The sequence below is a fragment of the Eleutherodactylus coqui genome, chromosome 5 (genome assembly GCF_035609145.1).
Source record: "Eleutherodactylus coqui strain aEleCoq1 chromosome 5, aEleCoq1.hap1, whole genome shotgun sequence".
Classification (NCBI taxonomy): domain Eukaryota; kingdom Metazoa; phylum Chordata; class Amphibia; order Anura; family Eleutherodactylidae; genus Eleutherodactylus; species Eleutherodactylus coqui.
The window spans coordinates 158,763,408-158,786,149 of NC_089841.1; the positions used below are offsets into that span (position 1 = coordinate 158,763,408).

Consider the following 22,742-nt stretch of genomic DNA (forward strand, 5'->3'; position numbering starts at 1 on the left):
CCCCAGATCCTGTGCCTTATTTGTCAATGGATTATGTGTGGTATTGCATCTCGCACAGCCCATAGACAGACATGGCACTACTTCTGGAAGAGATGCAGCCCCTTTTTTTTTCTAGTTCTGAAAAACCCCTTTAACCTCTCAATAGTGTTTTCAATTTTCAGGACTAACTTGAGTGACATTTTTTTTATTGAATATTGTTTCTCTCAGAGAAGCAAAATAATCTAGTAGAAATGTTAAATAAAGCTTTCAAGTCTACTTGGACCTCTTTGTCAGACTAGTATAAGAAAATTCTATCTGAAGAAACATGATGGGCTACATTAAAGGGGTTTGTTATTAACAAAAAAAAATTCTATATGCGCCTATTCCTCCACAGGCAGTCTTCTTACTGCATCTTCTACTCTCTGAGCTTCTGCAGTCTCCCGGGTCACGTCTCCTCCAGCCAGGCTGACTTGTTATGAAGCCGGCATTCCTCACATTCTCTTCCTGCAGGTCTGTGAAGGTCACATCCCTGTGACGTAGCCTTTATTGGCTAGGAAGGAATGCTGATCTATTGCAGAGACAGCATGCATGAGCAGTCTCTGCAATAGCTCGGCACTCCCCCTGCTGGACTGTGAACTGTGACATAGCATACATTGTCGGGCAGGAAGAAGACTGCCTGTGTATTTACCTAACCTCACAGGAAGCAGAGGAATCGGCCAGCTGGAGGAGACTGCAGGAGACAGGTGAGGATGGGTGAGGTGAAGATCTGGTAAGTAGACTGACGGGGGAGAAATAGGTAAATATAGAATTTTTTTTCTCTAATGACTGAACCCCTTTTAATTATATACCTTTTTTAAGCACGCTTTAGTTGCAAAAATAACAGAAAACTGACTTTTCGCTGTGTAGGGAGAAGCCGATCTCCATGCACACACTGGTTGTATTGCTGGGCTCAAGATAATTACATGCATACCTTTCAACCCCTTTACTAAACAGTAGGTCAGGCAGTAGTACTCCAGCACTGACTCCATTCTACCACAGCATGCTGAGCTACTGGAGGGCTGTTCCATTCCTTCTTGTCCCGATTAAAACTAAGTAGTAACAATTAAAACCTTTAGCAATATTGAAGAACGCTGGATCATTTGCATGTTGCCTTTGCCCTCTCTTGCTCATTATTTATGAAGAGTGTGTGGGGCGTTGTGGGGAGACACTGCACAATAATAGTCTGAAACATCTTTAACTATACAATGAATCGGAGTGGTTTGGATTATGTGATCCTGGCTTAGGTGTGTAAGGCCGGTTTCACACGACCAGATTTGAATTGTGGAATCCGTGCGGACGATTTATGGTATTCCGCACACATTACAAGAATGTAATATTCACATATCTGCTCATATGAGCGGAAAGCAATTGTGATTTTCGCAAGCGGAATTAAGATCACGGCATGTTCTATTTTTGTGCGGTGTTCGCACGGACGGCTTCCATTGAAGTCAATGGTAGCTGTCCGACCTACTGCCCATCTGCAATTGACGTAGCAGATAGGTTGCGGGTACCCGCGTCATTGCTATCAATGGTGCAGGAAAAACAGACTTTTAGGAAAAAAAATCTATACTGCGCATGACCGATGGCGAGCTTCCGCCGTTATCCACAATGCAGAAATTCAAAGGTATGTTGGGTCGCTGGTCATGGACACAGCCCGATTACGCTGCGGGCTCCCACATGCAGAATCCAACCTGTCTGTGTGAGACCAGCCTTATTAGGCAGAAAGTCAAAGGTATGTTGGGTCGCTGGTCATGGACACAGCCCGATTACGCTGCGGGCTCCCACATGCAGAATCCAACCTGTCTGTGTGAGACCAGCCTTATTAGTATTTTTTTAAAAATTTTACTTCTCTGAGGTAGTGGACTTCCAGTTGATGCAATAATTTAGTTTCAGAACTTCATCCGTATTTTGGCACTTAAGGTAGTGGATTGCAGTTTATGACACTTCATAATGGTGCTTTCATTGAAATGATTGATTTCTCTGTATTGCAGCTCACTTGCCTTAAGAGACCTTTGGTGGTAATTCACGACCTATTTGACAAGTCAATAATGGACATCTCATGGTAAGTGATGTAAACCACTTTTATTGTACTTTTTCTGAAGACCTACAACTTATTTATGGCAAAATCTGTTCTGGTACTTCGTACAATTAGCCTTTTTATTTCTTTATTTTAACTATTACTGCCTTTCAATCCTCTATAAATAAAAGTTCTGTGCTGTGACAGCTTTTGAATTATTTGCACAAACTGACCGTTTCAGGACTGACTGCTGTGAGTGCTGCTCTCTTCTTAGCAGAGCTTTTTATATTCGCTTCATATTTATATACATATATACAAACGAAAACAAGGGAGAAATGTTTGTTCTTCCGGTTAATGCAGCCCCAAGGGCTCCATTCGTGTCTGAGGCTTTGGCGAAGTAACAGAAGCTTTTAGCCTATCACTCATCTGCTGCTGCCAATATGTACATTTCATCACTTTCATTATATTATCACAAATGGCAAAATCCTCTTCTGCGGTTGGCTTATAGGACTCTAAATGGACTTGGCATATTGGTGTGTTCCATGGATGGATCAGTTGCATACTTGGATTTCTCACAGGCCGAGCTGGGTGACCCGCTGAGTGAGGAGGAGAAGGTACTGAAACATGCCTAGATACTTAATACATTCTGAATGCCCCCAATGTCTTACTGTATTCAGCTAGAGCGTGAGCTAAAAAAGTGCTTATTGATGATGTTTTACAATTACTTTTATTGTGTAAAATACAATCACAGAATCACATCCACCAAAGCACTTATGGGAAAAGTCTTGCCATCACAACGGAGTCCCAGCTGCCTAACACCATTATTGAAAACCCTGAAATGCTGAAGTTTCAACAGAGGCCGCATCCACAACTGGATGGAGAACACACAATATCTGTACAAAAAGATATCCCAGCACCAAAAGTGGCCAGTATGGTAAATGGTGAAAGCTTGGAGGACATTAGAAAGGTATGAAATCGCAAATAATTACAGTATAGACTGCAGTCTTGCTTTAAGTGTTACATCCATTTAAAGTGCTACTGTCCATAAATCGGTAAGCAGTACAGATCCCCCTATACCAGAGTTCAGAGTCACGGATTGATGCTTCTGTAGTGCCTCTATCTGCAACTGTTTCTTGAGTGATGCTTTAATTTTAACTCACTGAATGTGTTAAATTTGATATTAAATGTTAAAGAGGAGTGTTCAGCTCTCCTGACATGTCTGTTGTTGTAACTACCTGCATTCCGCACAATAACCGTTCTGAAGCATCTTTTCTTACAATTCTGTGGTGTTCTGTTGTTCATTCTATGAATACCTTGATAACTGGGTATGACCAGTTGGTGGCATGTCCCTACATAGTCTGGTAGAGACAGCACTGATTGAATGTTGTCCGACTGTGTAAGAACATACCATGTTAACAAGTGGAATGGTGACACCTAGTTGTCCATAAGAAAACCTGCTCCAAAATTCAAGAACTTGTTCTCAAGTTCAGTCCATAAGTGCTGAAAACGAATTACATCCAGAGATGCTTTGCTTGTAGGCTACTCTATCAAATAGGTGAAAAGAACCATTTTGAAAATGAGTTTCTTGTCTGTATCATTGGGCTATACAGTTGAAGACCATGGGTATAGCTACTACCACTAGGAGATGGACACTAAGCAAAAAAGTGTTAGCTCCTCCTACCGGCTAATCAGTTTTAGCTTAGTGTCCGTAGGAGGCAGACCTTTTCATTTGCTGGTTTTCAGCGGGTACCTTCCTCACTATGGGAATACAGGGCAGGGATTAGAATCTTCCTGTTACACCATCAAGGAGGGCAAATAGACTGGCGATAAGCATTCTGTTGCCAGTTTGACCCTTCCTATCTAGGGGTAGGTGAGCACAAGGGCGCACACTGCTGGAGTCTTTTTGGAGTTCCTACGGCAAAAGCTAGTTTCTGACCTCCCCCTTACTCCTCTTTTGTCTTCTTACTCCTGCTCTCACCACCATCCTTGATTACAACCCGCCTCCTCCAGACGTCTCCCTCAGCCGTAGATGGTATGCCCTCTTACTTCTCCCTGCCCTGAGGAGACCCTCACAGGAGCATCTTCTTCATCACTCTTCAGTGGTCTTGGCTTTTTTTGGGATCGCTGCAGCGTTCCTGCTGGGGGGTAGCGCTCTCTATGAACACGGCACCCTGTGACTATTCCTCACTGCACACAAATACTGGGGCTGATGGTCTCTTCCTTTGAGATAGTTCTCCAGTGGGACAAATCCACACACGCATTGTCTCAACCAAGAAATTCACCTTTCACGGCAGCTTCAATGCTTCCTTCTTTAGTGGCCCAACATGACTCAGATTCATTTGGGATGCTCCTATCTGACTACACTGGCAGGTACACTCAACAAACCACCTAGCCCGGCGGAGGTACACTGCAGAAACATACGGCCCAAGGCACTTGGACCATCATGAAAGCAATGGGATGAAACTGAAAGGGAGGAGACACAGATTAGATATTAATGAAAACTTTCTGACAGTGGGGATGATCAATGAGTAGAACAGGTTGCCACGGGAGGTGGTGAGTTCTCCTTCAATAAAAGTCTTCAGGCAGAGGCTGGACAAGCATCTGGGATGATTTAGAGAATCCTACATTAAGCAGGGGGTTGGACCAGATGACCATGCAAGTCCCTTCCAACTCAATGATTCAATGAATGCAGTTTCCATCCTGTGTGTTTTTTCACTATCCCAACTTGCGTCCTTTCTCCCGGAGGGTATGGGCATAAGTTTGAGCCTTAGTTCCCTCAATGGTCAGGTGTCAGCACTGTCCACACCTTTCCAATGCCCCCTGGCTTCCAAGTCGACTGTCAATACCTTTCTGCAGAGGGTCACTCACGTCACCTGGACTTACCATTCTCCTATCCCTCCTTGGGATCTCAATCTGGTACTGGATGCACTTCAGTCTCACCTCTTCGAGCCCTTGTGTGACATCCCAGCTTGTGTTCTCACCAGATAAGAGGCCTTTCTGGTGGCGATCGCCGCCATTCATCGGGTTTCTGAACTACCAGCCTTGTCAGGCAAACCTCTGTTCAGTTTTTCATCAGAACATGATTGAAACTTTTATCGCTCAATAATAGACACTCTGCAAAGTTAAGATTTTGTATTTGCAATCTACAGAGACATATAATGTTTAGGACAACTATAAGTGCACAGCACATAAGCAGATTTGTTGGTAGTTATTTTTTTTTTCCTGAAAACTGCAGAATGGACATAATTGATTTTGGGAAGGAGCACTTCAATTACTTCATGTGTAATACAAGTATTTACTACAAGAAAACGTCAGCAGAGCCGACAAATCCTTCTTAACTTATTTATATCTAGGGGAATTAAGCCTAATTACCGTACCAGAGGAATTTGTGGTGCTTATGGTTAAATTTTCTCTAGTGGAAGTTTTTGTTTCATGGAAATAAATGAAATGTGTTTTTAATAATAAACATTTTTAATAGAATCTTTTAAAGAAACAAGTGGAAACGAGGACAGCAGATGGCCGGCGGAGGATCACCCCATTGTGCATTGCCCAGCTGGACACTGGGTGTGTATGAAATATTAAACTTTTATGATATTTAGGATACAATATTGTAACTTAATCTGCTACATTGATGAAGACTGCATCATTATATAATAGTTTTATTTTGGTTATTTGTATTTTGCAGGGACTTTTCTACAGCTTTTTTCAATAGTATTCCTATATCGGGGTCGGTCGCAGGGTCCATGCTGTCATCTCAAAGCAACCAGCAGCTTTTATCTCTGGATTCAAACACCAACAGCTCCTTAGGGGCTAAATCCACCCTAGAACCAACAGGGAATGCAAAAGCATCAGAAGAACCTGCCAACAAAGAGAGGTATCATGAAATGAGAATAGGAGCCATAGCATCTAGTTTTACTGTCTCACATGTAGCTCATCCTGATAAAATCTTGTAAATCCTTTAAGGCCTCCTTCCCACGAACGGATTTCCGCCGCGTAATTCGCGGCGAAAATCCGCTGCGTTGCCCGCAGCTATTAGGTTCTATTGAACCTAATAGCACAATGCTCACGATGCGTAATTCCACCGCGGAATTACGCACCGCGATTTCTCCCGTCCTCACCCGCAGCATGCTCTATTTTCTGCGGGTGAGGACGGGCTGTACGCACTGACGGCTTCCATTGCAGTCAATGGAAGCCGTCCATTCACGCTATCTCCCGCTGTAACCAGCGGGAGATAGCGTGAAAAAACGCTTTCCCGCCCACCGCCGAGCGTCATATGACGCCAAATGACGCGGTCCGGCCGCGTCACGTGACACGGCCGGCCGTGCACGTGACACGGCTGGTGACGCGAGGGCGGTGGGCGGTGACGGGCGGTGACGCGCGGCGGTGGGCGGGGAAGCGATTTCACGCTATCTCCCGCAGGTAAGTATAGGGGCTCTGGGGGGCGCCGTGACGGGCTTCGCAGCGGAATATTACGCTGCGGAGCCCGTCACGCTCGTGGGAAGGAGGCCTAAGTTAAAGAAAACTTTTTCTTTTGTAATTTGACACGGAGTCAACAGACAGAATTTGAGCTCACAGTGTATTGCCAAGAGGGTTATGACGGAATTTAAATTATCTCGTTGAAAGGAAAGCTACTTTTAATACATACTACAACAACCAACTTGTTCCCTGAGGTTGTAGCATTATGTGCACTCCCTAGCTAACTAGTACATCGTATGTTGAAATCAAAGTGCTAATGCAATTTTAAAGATAATTTATGCGTCTGACTCACTAGAAAATTTATTAGAATATAATCATTGCAAAAACAAGAACCTAGGAGTTGTCAGAATCCAATGTAACTTTTATATGCACGATTGTTGTATGCCATTGACCCCTCAGACCATCACACCAGTAGTGGCACACCAGAGGCAAGATTGAGGCGCTCACCCCCCATAGGTCTCTAGATTCTAACATGGCTGTCATCTATGCTCAAACCCAACCTGGATTCGTCGTCGGTTCCACTCTGTAGCAGTCCATTTTCATCGTTCTTGACACCACAGCAAACGGAGGCAATGGTGGGTGGGTGTCAAGGGCAGTACTCTTAATGGGCGGCGTGAGACCATTCATTGATAGAACCATCCAGCTTCTCGCATTCCAAGAATGCGCCTCCTCTCAAACGGTTAACTGGGTGAAATCTCTTTTAAGTAAATCGGAGAGGAGTTTAGTGGTCAGTAAGCTCTATACAACCAGAAAAACAGGTCACTACACACAAGTAGCCTCTGAGAGCCACTTGTGTGTAGTGACCTGTTTTTTTTTTTTATAGGCCAAGGGTGGAAAGACTTCTAGGGCCCCATGTGGCAAAACTGTTCATCTAATCATGCCACAACCCTAATCATTTGTATATCTGCCTAAGATGTAACTGTATGCCAAGTTTTGCAGCTGAACAAGTTCTAGGTGCTTGAGTTTGTTTTTTTTGTGACAGTGTATAAAATAGTTAGTTATCTATAGTCTTTAGAGAGTTTCGAAGATTTAATGAAACCTGGGTAAAAAGAGATCAACAGCTCAAGAGACATTGGGAACGAGGGCCATTATCAATGGACAGTTCTTATTTACTCCATATTGGAATATTTAATTTCATGGTTTTCACTTAGGTTCTTTTAAATGAATCCACTCTGTACAGTGCTTTACAGAAAACTATGATATACATAAAATAATTGCGTTTCTTTAATTTCCATATTTGTTAGCAAGAATATAGAGCACTTTTTCAATCATTTCCATTTCTATGTGAACACTGGGGTTGTAAGAGTTTGTTCCAAACAGAAGATGAATTGCATAAAATCACTACAACTACACTACAATTTACAATTCTGGAAAATCACTACAACTTTTATGCCCTCTAACCATTCTTTATAGTATGAATGCCACTACCATCACTCCAACACCCACAAATATCTCTGCCCAGCCGAAGATTGAACCCAGGAAAGCACTTGATTCCCGATTCACTGAACGATCAAAAGCCACCTCAGGGACAACGCATGTGAACCAGATTGCTGCTGACAGGTAAGAATTTTCAAATTTTAAATACATGTTATTTTGCATAAGATACTTTAACAACTCAAGCAAGATATATATATATTTTTAATCTCTTCTGATATCCTTAGTGCAGTGTGTTGCTAATTATTAATGTTTTATTTAAGCCAACCAAAAGATCATAAAGAAGCAAAGCCTCGTGAGTTGGACAGTAGTAGTGATAGTGAAGAAAAAAACCTTGCAACCAAGTCTCTCACCAAACGAAAAGCAGAACTGGATGCAGATCTTGGAGAAAAAAGGAAAAAGGGGCGACCTCGAAAAGACTCGCGGCTTATGTCCGTTTCTCTCACTGTGCAGGTTACTGAAACATTTTTGTTTCTTCTTTTCTATAATCACTAACACTCAATCCCATCGGTGGTACAATGGACATCAATATTTAAACTATACTTGGTCATACATTCTTCATCTTAGAAGTTAGCAGGTTGAAGGAGTGTTTAAACTAGGGACTGTGGGGGGAGGACAACCAGAGAATGAGAGGGGGAAGTCTGTATAGACAGTGATCTCAGACTTAGTAATGAGAATGGGGGTGGAGTGGTGGGACGGGTTAGTACAGTTATATGCTTCATGTACGCGGGACAACTGTCGGCTAAACGACTGCACGAGCGCTGATGTCACCGCTAGTTGTTAGCGCTCGTGCAGAGCGTTTAGACAGGCAGATCACTGCTGAAGTATTGCTCACTTCTAGCGGATTTCACACTCAGTTTTTCACATTCTATGTGAAGCGAGGAGCGTTTAAACACAGCGAAAAGTGAGTGAATCAGCATTGATTTTTTTTGCTGGTTGAAAGTGAGGGGCAAACAAACAGTAAACAAATATTAAACAATGGCTTTGCATTTAGACGTAACTATGATCGCGCATTTTCGTTGGTTTGAAAGAATTTTGCACTACCATTGTCCTAATATGATTGATATGGCTGTAAAAATCCTGGCTAGCTGTTGCTGCCATTACTCTGCATACAGCCCCTATGGATCTGAATAGGAGCTGCTTACAGAAGTATGCATGACAACCGACAAAAGTATTCAGATGTGGGGGAACATGGGGAGGGGGTGGAGGGTTAGTGCTGTGTACTAAAGGAATAGGTTGATGTAGCGTTATATAAAGCAAACACCCCAAATTACCCATCCTTAGGAAAGGATTTGTACAGCAAAGTACATTTTAACAGTTTATGAAGTGCATATTAGTTACAGCTGCTGTTGTGGTTTAAAAGTATAGTAAATTGTTTTAACTGAGCATCCACAAGGCCGCACGAAGTTGAAGACCTAAACATAGAGAACTTTTATTTTACAGCTTCAGTACTGTAGTTACAACCTACCATTTTCTGCTATCCCTGTTATCACTTGGGGCTTGTTCACATTCATTTCGGAGGTTCTTTTTAGAGCTTCTGTTGCTGATTACTGTTAAAATAAAGATTGAAATAGCGCTACATGGAGCACTCTTTCATCCTGTAAAATTCCAGATAGCCAAACAGAAGCCGAACAGAGCCCATTATAGTTCATGGGGGTCCATTGGGGACCATCATAAGACCAATCCTTTCGGCCAGTGGTTTCCATTTTCCTGCTCCTGTAATGGAGCTGGAAATCTGAAATTAAAATGCTGATGTGACTAAAGCCTCAGAGGGAAAATTCCATAGAAAATCTTTGTCAAAATTTTGCTCCACTTGCTTCGGATCTGCACCAAAATCTGCATCAAACTATGTTGATTCTGACACAGATTTTGGTGCTGAAAATCCACAGCAAATACACTGTGTGATCGCAGTTTTATAGTTTTTAACCGGATGCAATTTTGTGCCAGGTGATTGGAATTGCCAAGTCACTGACTACTTAATTAAATAGGTGTGTTTGTAGTCCTAGTGAAAAGTGTTTGTGACCGACTACCTCAGTTAGCTGCACATGCGCTGAATGTAAACTCAAAACACAATGGGGGAGATTTACGAAGATAAATGTTCCACAACTGCTGAATTTGCACCAAGAAAACTGCTATACATGCTTTGCATGACATTTGTCATGTGTTTTGTATCCCGCTCAATCAGCAGCGTAGCTTAATTGTAACAAAATGCCCGCAATTTGGTGTAAAGTAGGCTAGCTGATAACTGGTGACACCTTAGACAAGAGTCTATAAAAATATACCACATTTCTCGTCTGTATCATTGGTATAGCTACTGCCACTAGGAGGCGGACACTAAACAGAAAGTCTAAGCTCCTCCTACTAGCTACACCCCTCCTGCAGGCACCAAGCTAACCAGTTTTAGCTTAGTGTCCGTTGGAGACAGACCTGTTTGTCGCCGGTCTTCAACAAATTCTTAGATTTAGGGCCTAGAGGGAGGTAGGAATCTCCCTGTTACCCCAACGAGGAGGGCAAACAGAACAGATTTAACTGTCCCGTCGCTTGTCCTGTCCTCAGAAGAAAAGGAGGCACGTTCAAGTGCTAACTTGAACGTGCCCCCCCCCCCTCTTTAAAGGCAGTCGAGTGCAGGAGGACTTTGAGTCTAATAAAAGTAATGTTCGTTTCTTATCCGGATAGCCTTTATTCCTGCATGACCTATTGTTCATCCACCCACAAAACCTTTGTTTAATTCTTCATTCCTTGTCTGATAAGTCAATTTTTATTTTGTCACTGTTATCAGTCTCAGGTGGCTTCAACATCCGAGAAGGACTTAACACCAGCGTTATCACTTAGACTGCCAATCCCGACCATTCAGAAGACCTTCAGCTTGCAGGTCAGTCACCTCTACGTTAGGGAATATTATGAACATGCATCAACCACTGAAGAATATGTTTTCACTTAATACACTGATTTGTACACTGTTATGGTCTACACCATAAGCACATTGGCGCCTTACAACCATTTTCCAGATGATGCATATGTGGCAAACAAAATACAATAAAAACTAAAATAAGTCGTTTGGCTTTCTTAATGCTGCCAGCTCCACTATTAATGGTCTGGGGTGATTTGCTGGAGTTGTCAGGCTATGTGGGTATCAACAGTTAGCATATTTGCTTATCTTTACAGATTAGTGCAGACCCGTCAATATACATTGAAGTAGAGAATGACCTCAGAACTGTAGGAGGATCAAAACTAAGCCAGCTCAGATGTAACCGGGATGGGAAGGAGTGGAAAACGGTCCTTACAAGCCGCATTCTTGCAGCGGCGGGAAGCAAGTAAGTAACATCCCACGGCTGTGTGCTCAAAAGTCTAACAATATTACAAATACACTTCATTTGTAACTAATTCTTTCTTTTCTAGTGAGGTGGTTTGTGTAGCCTGTGAGAAGAGAATGTTATCTATGTTTTCTGGCAGTGGCAGACGAGTATTTCCACCTATCATTCTGCCTTCCCAAATCTCTACTGTACAATGTACAGGTCATTTTGTCATGGCTCTTACATCTTCAGCGGCCCTTTCTGTTTGGTGGGTATTTAGAGCTCCTCTGCATGACGTGTATGCTTAATGTAGTCTATAGGTTGCAGTAGTAGTATGACATGCCTATATAATGATTGTGTATTTGTAGTTGCTCTAAGTATTTTTTTCTCTCTTTTGATAGGGATGTCCAGAATCAGAAAGCTATTGTAAAAAATGAGTCTTTATTGCCCATTTTATCAGGTAACAATTTTTATACTAATATTCAGATTATATATAATAATGTCATAGTATGTGCTAAAATGCTGTTTCTTGGTTTCTTTTTTATGTTTTAATTTATGTATGCCTATTTCACCACTATTTTTAATTCAGGGAGTGATCTGACGGTTTCTCAAACGTTGCTAACCCAGAGAGGTATACCCGTACTAAGCATGTCTAATGGGAAAGCATATTGCTTTAATCCTGCACTCTCCACATGGTAAGACCTATACGTGTTTTTACAGATGAATAGTTATTAATATCAGGTTGTGTTAGCAGTCATTTACGTGCATTTAAGTAATCCTCCACAACTGCTGTTTTTTTGTGCTTACACTAAAGATGGCCATACATCCTAGATAGCTGTTGACCACTCATTCGTCTAAGGCTGCATCCGCATGGGCTACAAAACATCGCTCATGTGAAAGAACCCATTGGAAAGCATGGGCTTCACATTGTAGCGAGATCTTTCATTAGTCTGTCGTCAGGGGAAAATCGTGACAGTCCTATATACAATAGGTCAATAACCTTGCCTGAGGAAAATGGCAGGTTCAGACAACGTAATCTGATGTGTATGGGCACCTTAAGTTGCAATAACTACCCTTGAGGGAGTTGATTTGTGCTATCTGTGATATTAAACCTTCCATGCTTTGGGACATTATACAATTTTTTTCCTTTATTTTTTGTTCAAAGTCCTATGTGTTTATCATAAAAATAAAGGGATATACATTCTCTCTCTTTTTTTTTTTTTTTTTTTAAATTCCTGCATGCCCAGAGTAAAATTTTACCCTTTTGGAATATTGCATTACACAGGGGATAGTTTTGTCTTATTTCATCCTGGAATTATTTTTTATTTTTTGATGAATGCATAGGACTTTCAAAGTATTTTAAGCAGATATTAAAGGGGTTATGTTAAGCCTGACTTATCAGCTAACCTGTCGATAGGTGATAAAAGTCTGATTGGTGAGGGTCTTACTACTGAGACCCCCACAATCCCAAAAACCCATTTCCCCCTCTCCTCCTCACTGTGGGCTCACTGCACCTCTTACATGGGTAGAAGTGAGCATATGTGTGGTGCCACCCCATTCATCATCAGTGTGACTGCTGGAGATGGCCAAACGCTTGTACTCAATTTCTGTCAACCCCAATTAAATGAATGGAGTGGTGTCGTGCATGTGCGACTGTGGCTTCAGTCAGTCTCAACATTGCTGCAGGTGGGTGCACTGAGCCCACAGTGATGAGAAGATGGGATACAAAACAGGTGAGTCTCCACTGATCTGACTTTTTATCACTTAAACTGTGGATAGGTGATACGTCAGTCCTTATAAAACCCCTTTAACATATTAGTGACCGCCAATGCACCTTTTACAGGTTTAACTCTGCATGTGTGTCCTTTGCTGCACAGACCCAGGGCTCGGCTGTCTAGTGACAACTGGGCTTTTGCTCTGATATCTGGGAGTGGAGAAACCTCTGATTACGGCAGTTTAACTCCTTATGTGCTGTGATCAATAGTGACTACTGTCACGTACCGGACACGGGAGAGGGAGAGGGGGACGATACCTATCGCTCCCACCTCAGTCCTCGATCACTCTAGCGGTATTGTAAGCGTGGAGTCGTTAGAATACAGGCTGATTTGTACCTAGCTTCCTCTTGGCTTCTGCACGCATGCGAAGCAAAAGCTCAAATCACCGCCTGATCCGTTCTAACGCACTCCAGAGCTCTACAATACCCATACACAGCTGCCACCACCAGTGTTCACGGGCATTGGACCCGATCTATAAATTAACACAATCTTCGGAGTATTATGGTTCGTTGTTAAAACGGACAAGGCTTGAACTGATAAATTGTAGATTTATTCTAGAAAAGGTCTAGCAGTGCAATACATACAGAATGTACAAAGGTATACAAAGAAAAAGGTGGTTACATGGGAGAATAAGGAATACAGTATGAATACACACTCAGCAGATTTAAAATAAAACAGGAGAAATTAAAAGATAGTTACCAGCTCTTGGGATACACGGCCCAAAGGTGTCTGGGCAGCGGAGAGACAGAACATAGGAAAGTCCATATACCGCAGTATAGCTCCATGGATCGACAAATGGGACCTGAGGGGGCCCACATTTTAAAGGGTCCCTAGTACACACCACCTCTCTGCCTCTTCTGAGGTCATACAGAGAATGGAGGGTTGGTCTTGTAGGAGCTCTGAGGAATCATATTTATTTATGTTTGGTCATATCTCAGTGGGAGAGCCTCCGATCGTGAGGATATGCCTGCCATATTTATAATTGTATTATGCCTGCCGTTTATAATTGTAGCTACGTGTGAGTACCAAACGGGCAGCCGCAATCCCAACCAGTGATGGGGTTAGGTAAATTGGAAGGGTTCCTGAGCACTTAACGCACCGTGAGTGGATGCGTTTTGGCCATCTGGGACACACGATTTTTAAAATCTAAATCATATCCGGCTGGGACCTTCACACGACCAAATAAATGTTCTTATTAAAGATTTCCCCAATATGGATTCTTTCAGCCCCGGCTAGTCTGGAAGAGGAAATTAATACAAGAAGGGTTTTCCTAAACTTAACCACTGCATGGTCAGCATTCTCATGCTAATACCACCCAACACATACAGGTGGGAGAGAGAGAATGGGGGGTTATTTACATCACAGCACAGCTCGTGTCCAGGCAGGGGAGACAAGGCTTTTCCTACATGCACATTGACAGGCTGGGGAAAAAGCTGCTAAACCTGTCGCTTCTTTCCACCTATTCGGGGATTATCTAGTAGATACCAAATGGAGTGCTGAATATAAGGCAAGGTACATAGGAAAAAATGGCTGACGGCCTAACGACTGTAGGTACAAAATCTGATACATCATCACAACTACCGCATGCAAGTGGTTGACGGGGGATGGGGTGAAAACTTGAAAAAAACATTTTGTCTCTGGAATGCCCCTTTTAACCCCTTAACAACACAGGACATAAGGTTACGTCCTGCACATTTGAGGTGTGCATGGAGAAAGATTGCGGGGTGATCTTCCTCCATACAATACGGGCGCCGGCTGTTACTCACAGCTGACACCCGCCCACAACAGCTCCAATAATCCGCGCAGCTCATCAAAGCTGTTAATGCTTTAACTCCCCCTTTTTTGGTCACCCCGTCTCCAAGAAAAAAATGTAATAAAAAGCGATCAAAAATTGGGATTATTTACCCTGGAAAAAAAGACTGCTAAGGGGCAATCAAATAACTACCGTATATACCAGCGTATAAGGCGACGGGGCGTATAAGACGACCCCCCAACTTTCACCTTATATGACGGTAATACAGTGGAGAAAAAAAAAAATCATTACTCACCTCCCCCGGCGTTCTGTCGCGCTAAAACACACGTGGCTTCAGCCAATCACACTATTCAATGACATCATTGAATGGGTGTGATTGCTAACACACGTGCGCCTTCAGCCAATCACAGCCATTCAATGATGTCATTGAATGGCTGTAACTGGCTGACGGCGTGTGTATTAGCTTTCTGGAGGCGGGGGGGGGGGGGGGGGGAGGGTTGAGGGTTGCCTTCCTCTGGACCAACAAGGGGGGGATAGTAACAGGCTGAACTAGATGGACATATGTCTTCATTCAGCCTAACATACTATGTTACTATGTAAAAGTCGTATGTACTCCTGAATGATACCAACGGAAACTACAGGATGTCCCGCATAAAATAAGACATCGCACAACTATGTCGACGAAAAAATAAAGTCATACTGTGAGAAGATGCAGCAGAAAATTTTCAAAAATTAAATATCTTTGAAAAAAAAAAAAGTACATCAAAAATAAAAATTATATAAATTTGGAATCGTAGTAATCATACTGATCCATAGAATAAAGTTATCAGGTCATTTTTGTTGCAGTGTACACTGTAGAAACAAGACGCACCTAATGATGGCGGAATTTCGGGTTTTTTTTGTTTGTTTTTTTGCATTTAACTCCACTAAGAATTTTTTTTTAAGTTTTAAAGTATATTATATAGTACCATTAAAAAAATACATTTCGGCCCGCAAAAAACAAGCCCTCGACAGCCACATCGATGGATAGATAAGGGAGTTAGGATTTTTTAAAATACAGGAAGAAAAAACGAAAATGGGGGGGGGGGGGGGAAGGGCATGGTCCTTAAGGGGTTAAAGGGCTAGTGATAGTGTATAAAACTATTTTCTCTGTCCCTCTACTGGTTCTCTCCCTGTTGATCAGTGAGACTGGACTTGCAGCAAATATAGGAGCAGCATTCCACCTTTCTCATAGTCCTTGACCTGTTTGTGATGCACTTGCCAGGATAACTACAATGCATCCTACAAAGGCACATCAGGGACCAACATTACAAGAACTACAAAGCAATAACGTGGTAGAACAGGCGGATGGGTAGTAGTTATATGGCATAAAGGCATATACAAAATGACAAATTACGTTGACACAGATACAAATAGGAAACTGACTAGTAACCTTACTGATGTCAAGAGATCTTGAAAACCATTACTAGAGGAAAGGGTAAGATTGGGAGGTTTTATATAAAGACAATCAACATTTATACTAATGGATTCCCTAATTAAAGGGAACCTGTCACATCAGTATAGCATAATTATGGTGCTGTTAGGGGATGTCACAAGAAGACCCGCTCCCACGATCCAGCGCTGTAACCCACGAAGTCTGTGCACGGCACCAGAATCTGACTCTTTGCAGAATCTAATGGGTTCTCACTTCCATACAAGTGTATAGGAGAGCGCATGGGACTCTAAAGAGTTCGATTTCTTTTTTTTTAATTTTTTAATTTTTTTACATTTTTTTTAAGCGCTACGTGATCTTCAGAGGGGGACAGTACCTAGCAATCATACATCTATGATCTGTCTTGTGGATGGGTGAGGGTGACGAGGATTTATTCAGAGCATTCCTGCTGGCCTAGAGAACAAAGTCTGTTGTTGACTATCACAGCTGATTACCCAAAATTGACAGTAGACTGGGCTAAACATAATGTAGCAGACCGTACGAGACCCTAGTACTCTGTTATGTGCTTGCTCAAGTGTTACACTCTGCGCAGCAAGCATCAGGTTTGATGGTGCACAGTTCGGAATCTGGGGTGGGGGTAGGTAAGAAATATATTACACCACTCGAGTCTGCACTCCTGTAAGCCCATTACTTTAGTTTATGGTGCCCATAGGAGCTGACCTTCTCTTTGAATGCATATCAGGAGTGTGAAGTGCTATGAGGCTAGGTCTACACAGAGACATTTGGCTATGCAAGAGGTCACATGATTGTTGCGTAGCCTTACAACCTCCGGGTTACAATGTGAGTCGCAAGTGACCACGACCCAGAGGTCGCAAAAAATGCGTACATGCAGTTTGCTGTCGCTGCCACTTGTGACTCTCAATGTGACCCCACTGAGTTCAAGAAGTGTGTGAGGTCACAAGGCTACACACCGACCTTTGGTTACATGACCCATTGTGACCAAAAGTTGCCCTGTAGCCCTAGCTTTACTGTTCCAAAACTTGCATTCGGATTGGCTCCTGTGTGAGAGGGGAGGTATTTAATAGCCGTGTTTTGTAACGTTTATTACGATACGATCAAAGACTTTGGTTTGAAATGCGTAAACAAAGTATATTGGTATTTATTGTTATACAACCGTAATAAAGCTACACGATTTTACAAGTACAGGGTTTGAACACTTGTATTTTGTTTTATTGGTACACGTTAAAATTAGGCTTTTGTTTCAACTGTGTTCTGTTTGTACTTCACTAAATGTTTTTTTACTTTCCGCAACTGAATAGGAACCTGGTATCTGACAAACAAGACTCCTTGGCGCAGTGCGCAGATTTTAGGAACTGTTTGCCCTCCCAGGAAGCCATGATGTGCTCTGGACCACTAGCCATAATTCAAGGACGAGCGTCCAAGTAAGAAAATGTTAATGTAGTCCAGCAGGAATTGTTATAAGTAGCATGATAAAAAATGGTGTGCTTAAAATAAGATTTATTTTTTTTTCATTATTTGTCTATGTATTCTTAATTCAAATGCACTTTGTAATATGTATGTCACGAGAGGCTGAAGCTCTATTATACTTGGTTTTGGCTTCTGTGCCGCAGTCGCACATGGCTACTATGACTTGAAGTGGTTGTCCAGTTGTAAACTATTGATGGCCTATTCTCAAGATAGGTAATCAATTGTAGATCAGTGGGGATTTGTCCCCTGAGACCCTGCCAATCAGTCGTCCTCTGGGCCAGTGTGCTCCTGCACTGAGCTGATTCTGCAGGAAGCAGATAGCTCCTTTGCCATTGCAGTGATCCAACCTGGTATTACATGCCAGGTTACCATTCATTACAGTCAGAACTTGGCCTGCAATACCAAGCCTCGTTACTACAGTAAGAAAACAGCCATAAGCTCAGTACACTAGCATGCTGGCCAGAGTACGGCTGATTGGTGGGGATCCCGCCAATCTAGTATGGATGACTTATAGTGAGGTTAGGCCATTAATAGTTTACAACTGGACAACCCCTTTAACTGGTCTTTTGGTCACAAGGAGGGTAGATCTAGTTTTCAGTCTCAGACATAAACAAGAAAATGAGTATTAATCCCCATTCACATGGGACGAATGTCGAGCAAACTATGCCTGACACTGATCCCCGCACATACTAGCTCCTGTGCTGCTGACAGAGCGGCCAGAAAAAAAGCGCAGATTTCTCTCCTCGCTCTCCCTTGCCCCTCTCTATTCATTTAACACAGCGGCTGTTCAGTACTGAACGACTGCTGTTTACACTAAATGCTCATTGTTTAGCTCATCATCCATCGTTTATGCAGCCTAAACGATGGACGATGAGCTGACCGATGATCGTTCAGTTTAAACAGCAGCCATTCAGTACTGAACGTCCACTATGTTATGTCAGTGGAGAAGAGTGAAATCTCCTCTAGCCGATCCGCTGTGAGCCAATGATACTCGCTCCCTGCAACAGCACTGGAGCGAGTACATGCAGGAAAGCGTGTCGGGCATCGTTTGCCCGACATTCGTCCCATGTAAATGGGGCTTTACATTGAACATGTTTAATGACTTTTATCCTGAGTTGAAAAGGGTGAATTGCAAATGTAGAAATACAGTCCAAAAAAAAATAAAAATCAAGCTCCTAGAAGAAGTTGTCATTTTGCTGCAAAACTTGGCATGCAGTTACATCTCAGGCAGATATACAGATGAGTAGAGTTGTGTGATTAGATGAACGGTCTTGCCACTTGAGGCCCTAAAAGTGGTTCCACCCATGGCCTATATGAAGGCTCTCACAACCTACCAGTACTTGTGTGTAGTGTCCTCTTTTTCTGTAGAGCTTGTTGACCGCTAGACGCCTCTACGAAGCAATCAGAGATTTTGCCGTTAACAGAATTTGATAGGGGGCGCACTATTGTTATGTGAAAAGCTGGTGGTTGTATCGACGAATTCTCCGCCACCAGGGCCGTTCTGACCAGACTGTTAGGAGGTGTTGGGACCAGTGGATGTGTGAGGGCACACATACAAGGTGACCGGACTCAGGATGCCGTTGTCAGACCACCAGTAGAAAGAATCATTTGACTGTCTGACCAGCACAAGCAGCTCCAACTATTTTGTAGTCTGCCATCCAGAGACAGGTGGCACCATTGTTACAGTCCTCTGTCTGTTGGAACCATTTCCAGGCACTTGGCTGAAGAATATTTGGTCACAAAACGCCCATTACATGCACCACTTTTGTCTGTCTTCGGCCGCCTGCACACGGGCGGAAATCCCGCGGCGGGATTTCCGCCGTTCAAAGCCTGCATAGGAGTGCATTACAATACGCACTCCTATGCAGACGGTTTGGCCGGATCCGACCCGCTCGTCTGCAGGCGGCCTTCTGGTGTTAATTTTTCTGCAATAAATTATCCTTTTTGCTCAGAAATTGTAATCCCATTAATATATCAATGTTACAATTGCACATATAAAGTTTTATTTCATTCCAATAACTCCTTCCAGGGGATGGATTTTATTTTTTGACAATGCACTCGTGTGTATATATATATATATTTTTTTTTTAATGTACTTTTAATAGCCGATTTACTCCTGTGTCTTGTGCAGTGCAGGCAGACAGGCCGCTCACCTCTTCACAATGCCTCACCAAGTGCAGCAGGAAACAACCATGGCTTACCTTGAGAATCAGATTGCAGGTGCCCTGATACTACAGTCAAGCCAGGAATATAAATACTGGTTGCTCATCTATGCACGTTACTTGGTCAATGAAGGTGAGTTTCAGTCTATATGGAAACTTGTTTACAAAGGAACTAAAATTATTATAGATGTAAAACACCTGTTTTAACACTATACAGGTTTTGAGCAGAAGCTACGTGAAGTATGCCAGGAACTACTTGGCCCTGTCCATCACTCATCTGACAGCCAATGGGAATCTAAAATATTGGTAAGCGCTTGGAAAATATTCTTATACCTACAGTCTTCTTATACTTGTACTCTTAGAGTCTACTTTATCTTCTGGAGGCACATGGGTCCTCTGCCCAGGATTTCCCTCTTATACACCATTCTTTTGAATTGGTAGAGCTTCTCCTCGGGATGAAATTCTACAAATGTACCCCAAAAGAATTAATGGTCTAAGACACAGTTAATATGAATTTATGTGCCCAGAATAAAATTTATCCCCTATCCATGGGGATAGAGAATAACTTTCAGATCGACTGCTGTAACTTCCACCACTCCCAAAAACAGGGGTTCCCAAGGTATTCACACCAATGGAGCATTGGTTGAGCATACAAATCACTGCTTCACTCCTTGCCCTGGGACTACTGGCATTCCCATTGAAATGAATGGAGTAGCAGTGCTCTTGCTAGACCACCAGACTGCTTAACTGCATGTATTTTTGTCTGACAATTTTTGCAATAGGGTTTAATTAAGATCTTTGCAACGCTTGTCTTCTGCAGCTGCTGTATAGAAAATCTCAGTAGGAGCTGTCAGTGAGGCTGGACTGACTACTTTATCTTTACTCTCCTTGCACTTTTTATCAGCTGATTTATGATCAGAAAAAATGGCAGAAGTTTCACTAAACAGTCCAGTTTCACTGACAGAACTTTTATTTGATTTGGACTGCAGTGTCTATATACAGTGATATGTAAGAAGCTGCAGAAAACAAATGGTGCAAAACGTTTAATTATACCCTATTGCAAAAATGATTGTCAGCCCAAAATTCATGCATTTAAGTGGAAAAAGAAATTATCCCTCCCCCAAAAGTGTCCATAGCCTTTTAAGTATCTTGCATACAGGTATTGTCCGGCATGTCATTCAGTGGGGTGGCCACTCCGATATCAAGTGCCAACCACACATACACCCTTATTTTTCCATTAAAATGAATATTTAGGTTTTCACTAAACCCAAAAAAAGATATAAAATCTACTTACTTCAGTATTGTATCACTATTTTTAGATGTATGGATCAATATTTTTCTCTCTGCAGAAAACATAAATAATTTAAAAGAAAAGGCAAAAAAAAAATGACACTGCTTTTATTTTTTTATATTTCAGGGTTTCAGGAAAAGAAGTCTGCTGCATGAATTGCTCCCTCTTATTGGACAAAATCTTCGATTCCAGCGTCTTTTCACTGAATATCGGGAGCAGCTGGACAGTCTAACGGACAAATAATACTTGGTTCACATCCTTAACCTCCTTTTGGTTGTTCTCCTTTGTGTGCTTGCCTGCTAGTTTGGGGAGACTACCAACAGGGCAGTGTCCACTGTGAGAAACAAAGGTGCTGTGAGGAACATGCATGGACATGAAGGATGAGTTAAGCAAGCCTTTCTTGGCCTGCTGAGCATCAGCTAGAAGCTCTGTAATTGTACTATCTTTCATGTCTGCTGGAAAACTGAAGATTTCTGTTAATGGTAAAGATTGAATGACAGGATGTTGGCCATTGTTCGCAAGAAAAGCACAGTATGTTACTAAAACACTTGAATTTCGTTGCCCCATTCTTATGTAGGGTTGTGTCCCATCGCTTAATCAAGACCTTGCACTATACAAATTTAAAGATGGAGAGGTTTTTTTATGTTTTTGTTTTTTTTTTTCCCCCCAGCCAAATTTCGTCTGTGAATATAAGAAGAATTCTGCCCCATTTCAGACTATTTTTATACTAGACTGTACTAACTTGTAATGCACTGTCCACGGGCCAACAATCACCCTACATGTCCGTTGAATGTAGGAAGTTCTGACTATGACTGCTGTGTTTGAATAATCCAACAACTTATTCTGTACTCATTCAGTTTTTGATTTTTAAATGTTTGTAAAAGACAGGGTTTTTTCCATTCCTTTTCTAACTACCAATTAAAAAACAAAAAAAAATTGTATTGCACTTGTTTGTAATTGGATTAAACTCCCAAGGTTATGGGGAAGATGTATGGCAATGGACAATTCATAGGCTGAGCAGGTGCTTTGCACACCATGTTCTGCACATGGTTTCTCCTGATCTGATCACGTTTTAATGCCACTACTGAGATAGATAAATTTGACCAGTGGAAACAGGAACTCAAAGTTTTGTTGCATAAAATCAAAAATGTTTTGCACTTCAGGTGTTTAATGTGAGCCCTCTTTTTCACTTGACACACATCGAGCCTCTAGTCAAGTTCCTGCCATACACATTGTAGCGTGTCACGATTGACTGATGCAGTGGCTTCTGTGAAGCGTACTCTCAGATCATGCATGGTGTGTGGTAAGGGTGGCAGACAGTCTTTACCATTCCTCCAGAGAAAAAAATCACAACGCGTAAGATCAGGGGAACATGTAGGGCAAGGAAGAAGGATATAGTGTAAAACACCTTCACTTTGAAGGTAGACATGTGGGTTTTTCCACCACCAGAGTCTGACATTACATTTGTTAACTGTGCACAGCTTTATGACTACACACTAAAGGTTCCATGAAAACATTAGTTTCCATTGGAGTTTGCATACTCTCGTAGAAAGAACTTTGCTTTGCCGTCTGGTTTCAGGACCTTTACCCATTTAATCGGTAG

The 22,742-nt window shown here is 42.3% G+C and overlaps 1 protein-coding gene across 1 annotated transcript in view; it reads left to right on the forward strand.

Moving 5' to 3' along the window:
- HIRA (histone cell cycle regulator) overlaps positions 1-22,074 on the forward strand; it is a 37,513-nt gene extending 15,439 nt beyond the window's left edge. The window contains exons 10-25 of the mRNA XM_066603503.1: positions 2,010-2,080; positions 2,544-2,649; positions 2,787-3,002; positions 5,514-5,599; positions 5,721-5,909; positions 7,925-8,071; positions 8,209-8,398; positions 10,725-10,817; positions 11,111-11,259; positions 11,345-11,506; positions 11,640-11,698; positions 11,828-11,933; positions 17,518-17,640; positions 19,818-19,981; positions 20,066-20,154; positions 21,266-22,074. Of these exons, the coding sequence (XP_066459600.1) occupies positions 2,010-2,080; positions 2,544-2,649; positions 2,787-3,002; positions 5,514-5,599; positions 5,721-5,909; positions 7,925-8,071; positions 8,209-8,398; positions 10,725-10,817; positions 11,111-11,259; positions 11,345-11,506; positions 11,640-11,698; positions 11,828-11,933; positions 17,518-17,640; positions 19,818-19,981; positions 20,066-20,154; positions 21,266-21,382 (2,067 nt within the window). The 3' untranslated portion in view covers positions 21,383-22,074. The remainder of the gene's footprint in view (positions 1-2,009; positions 2,081-2,543; positions 2,650-2,786; positions 3,003-5,513; positions 5,600-5,720; positions 5,910-7,924; positions 8,072-8,208; positions 8,399-10,724; positions 10,818-11,110; positions 11,260-11,344; positions 11,507-11,639; positions 11,699-11,827; positions 11,934-17,517; positions 17,641-19,817; positions 19,982-20,065; positions 20,155-21,265) is intronic.
- Positions 22,075-22,742: the final 668 nt, after the last annotated feature.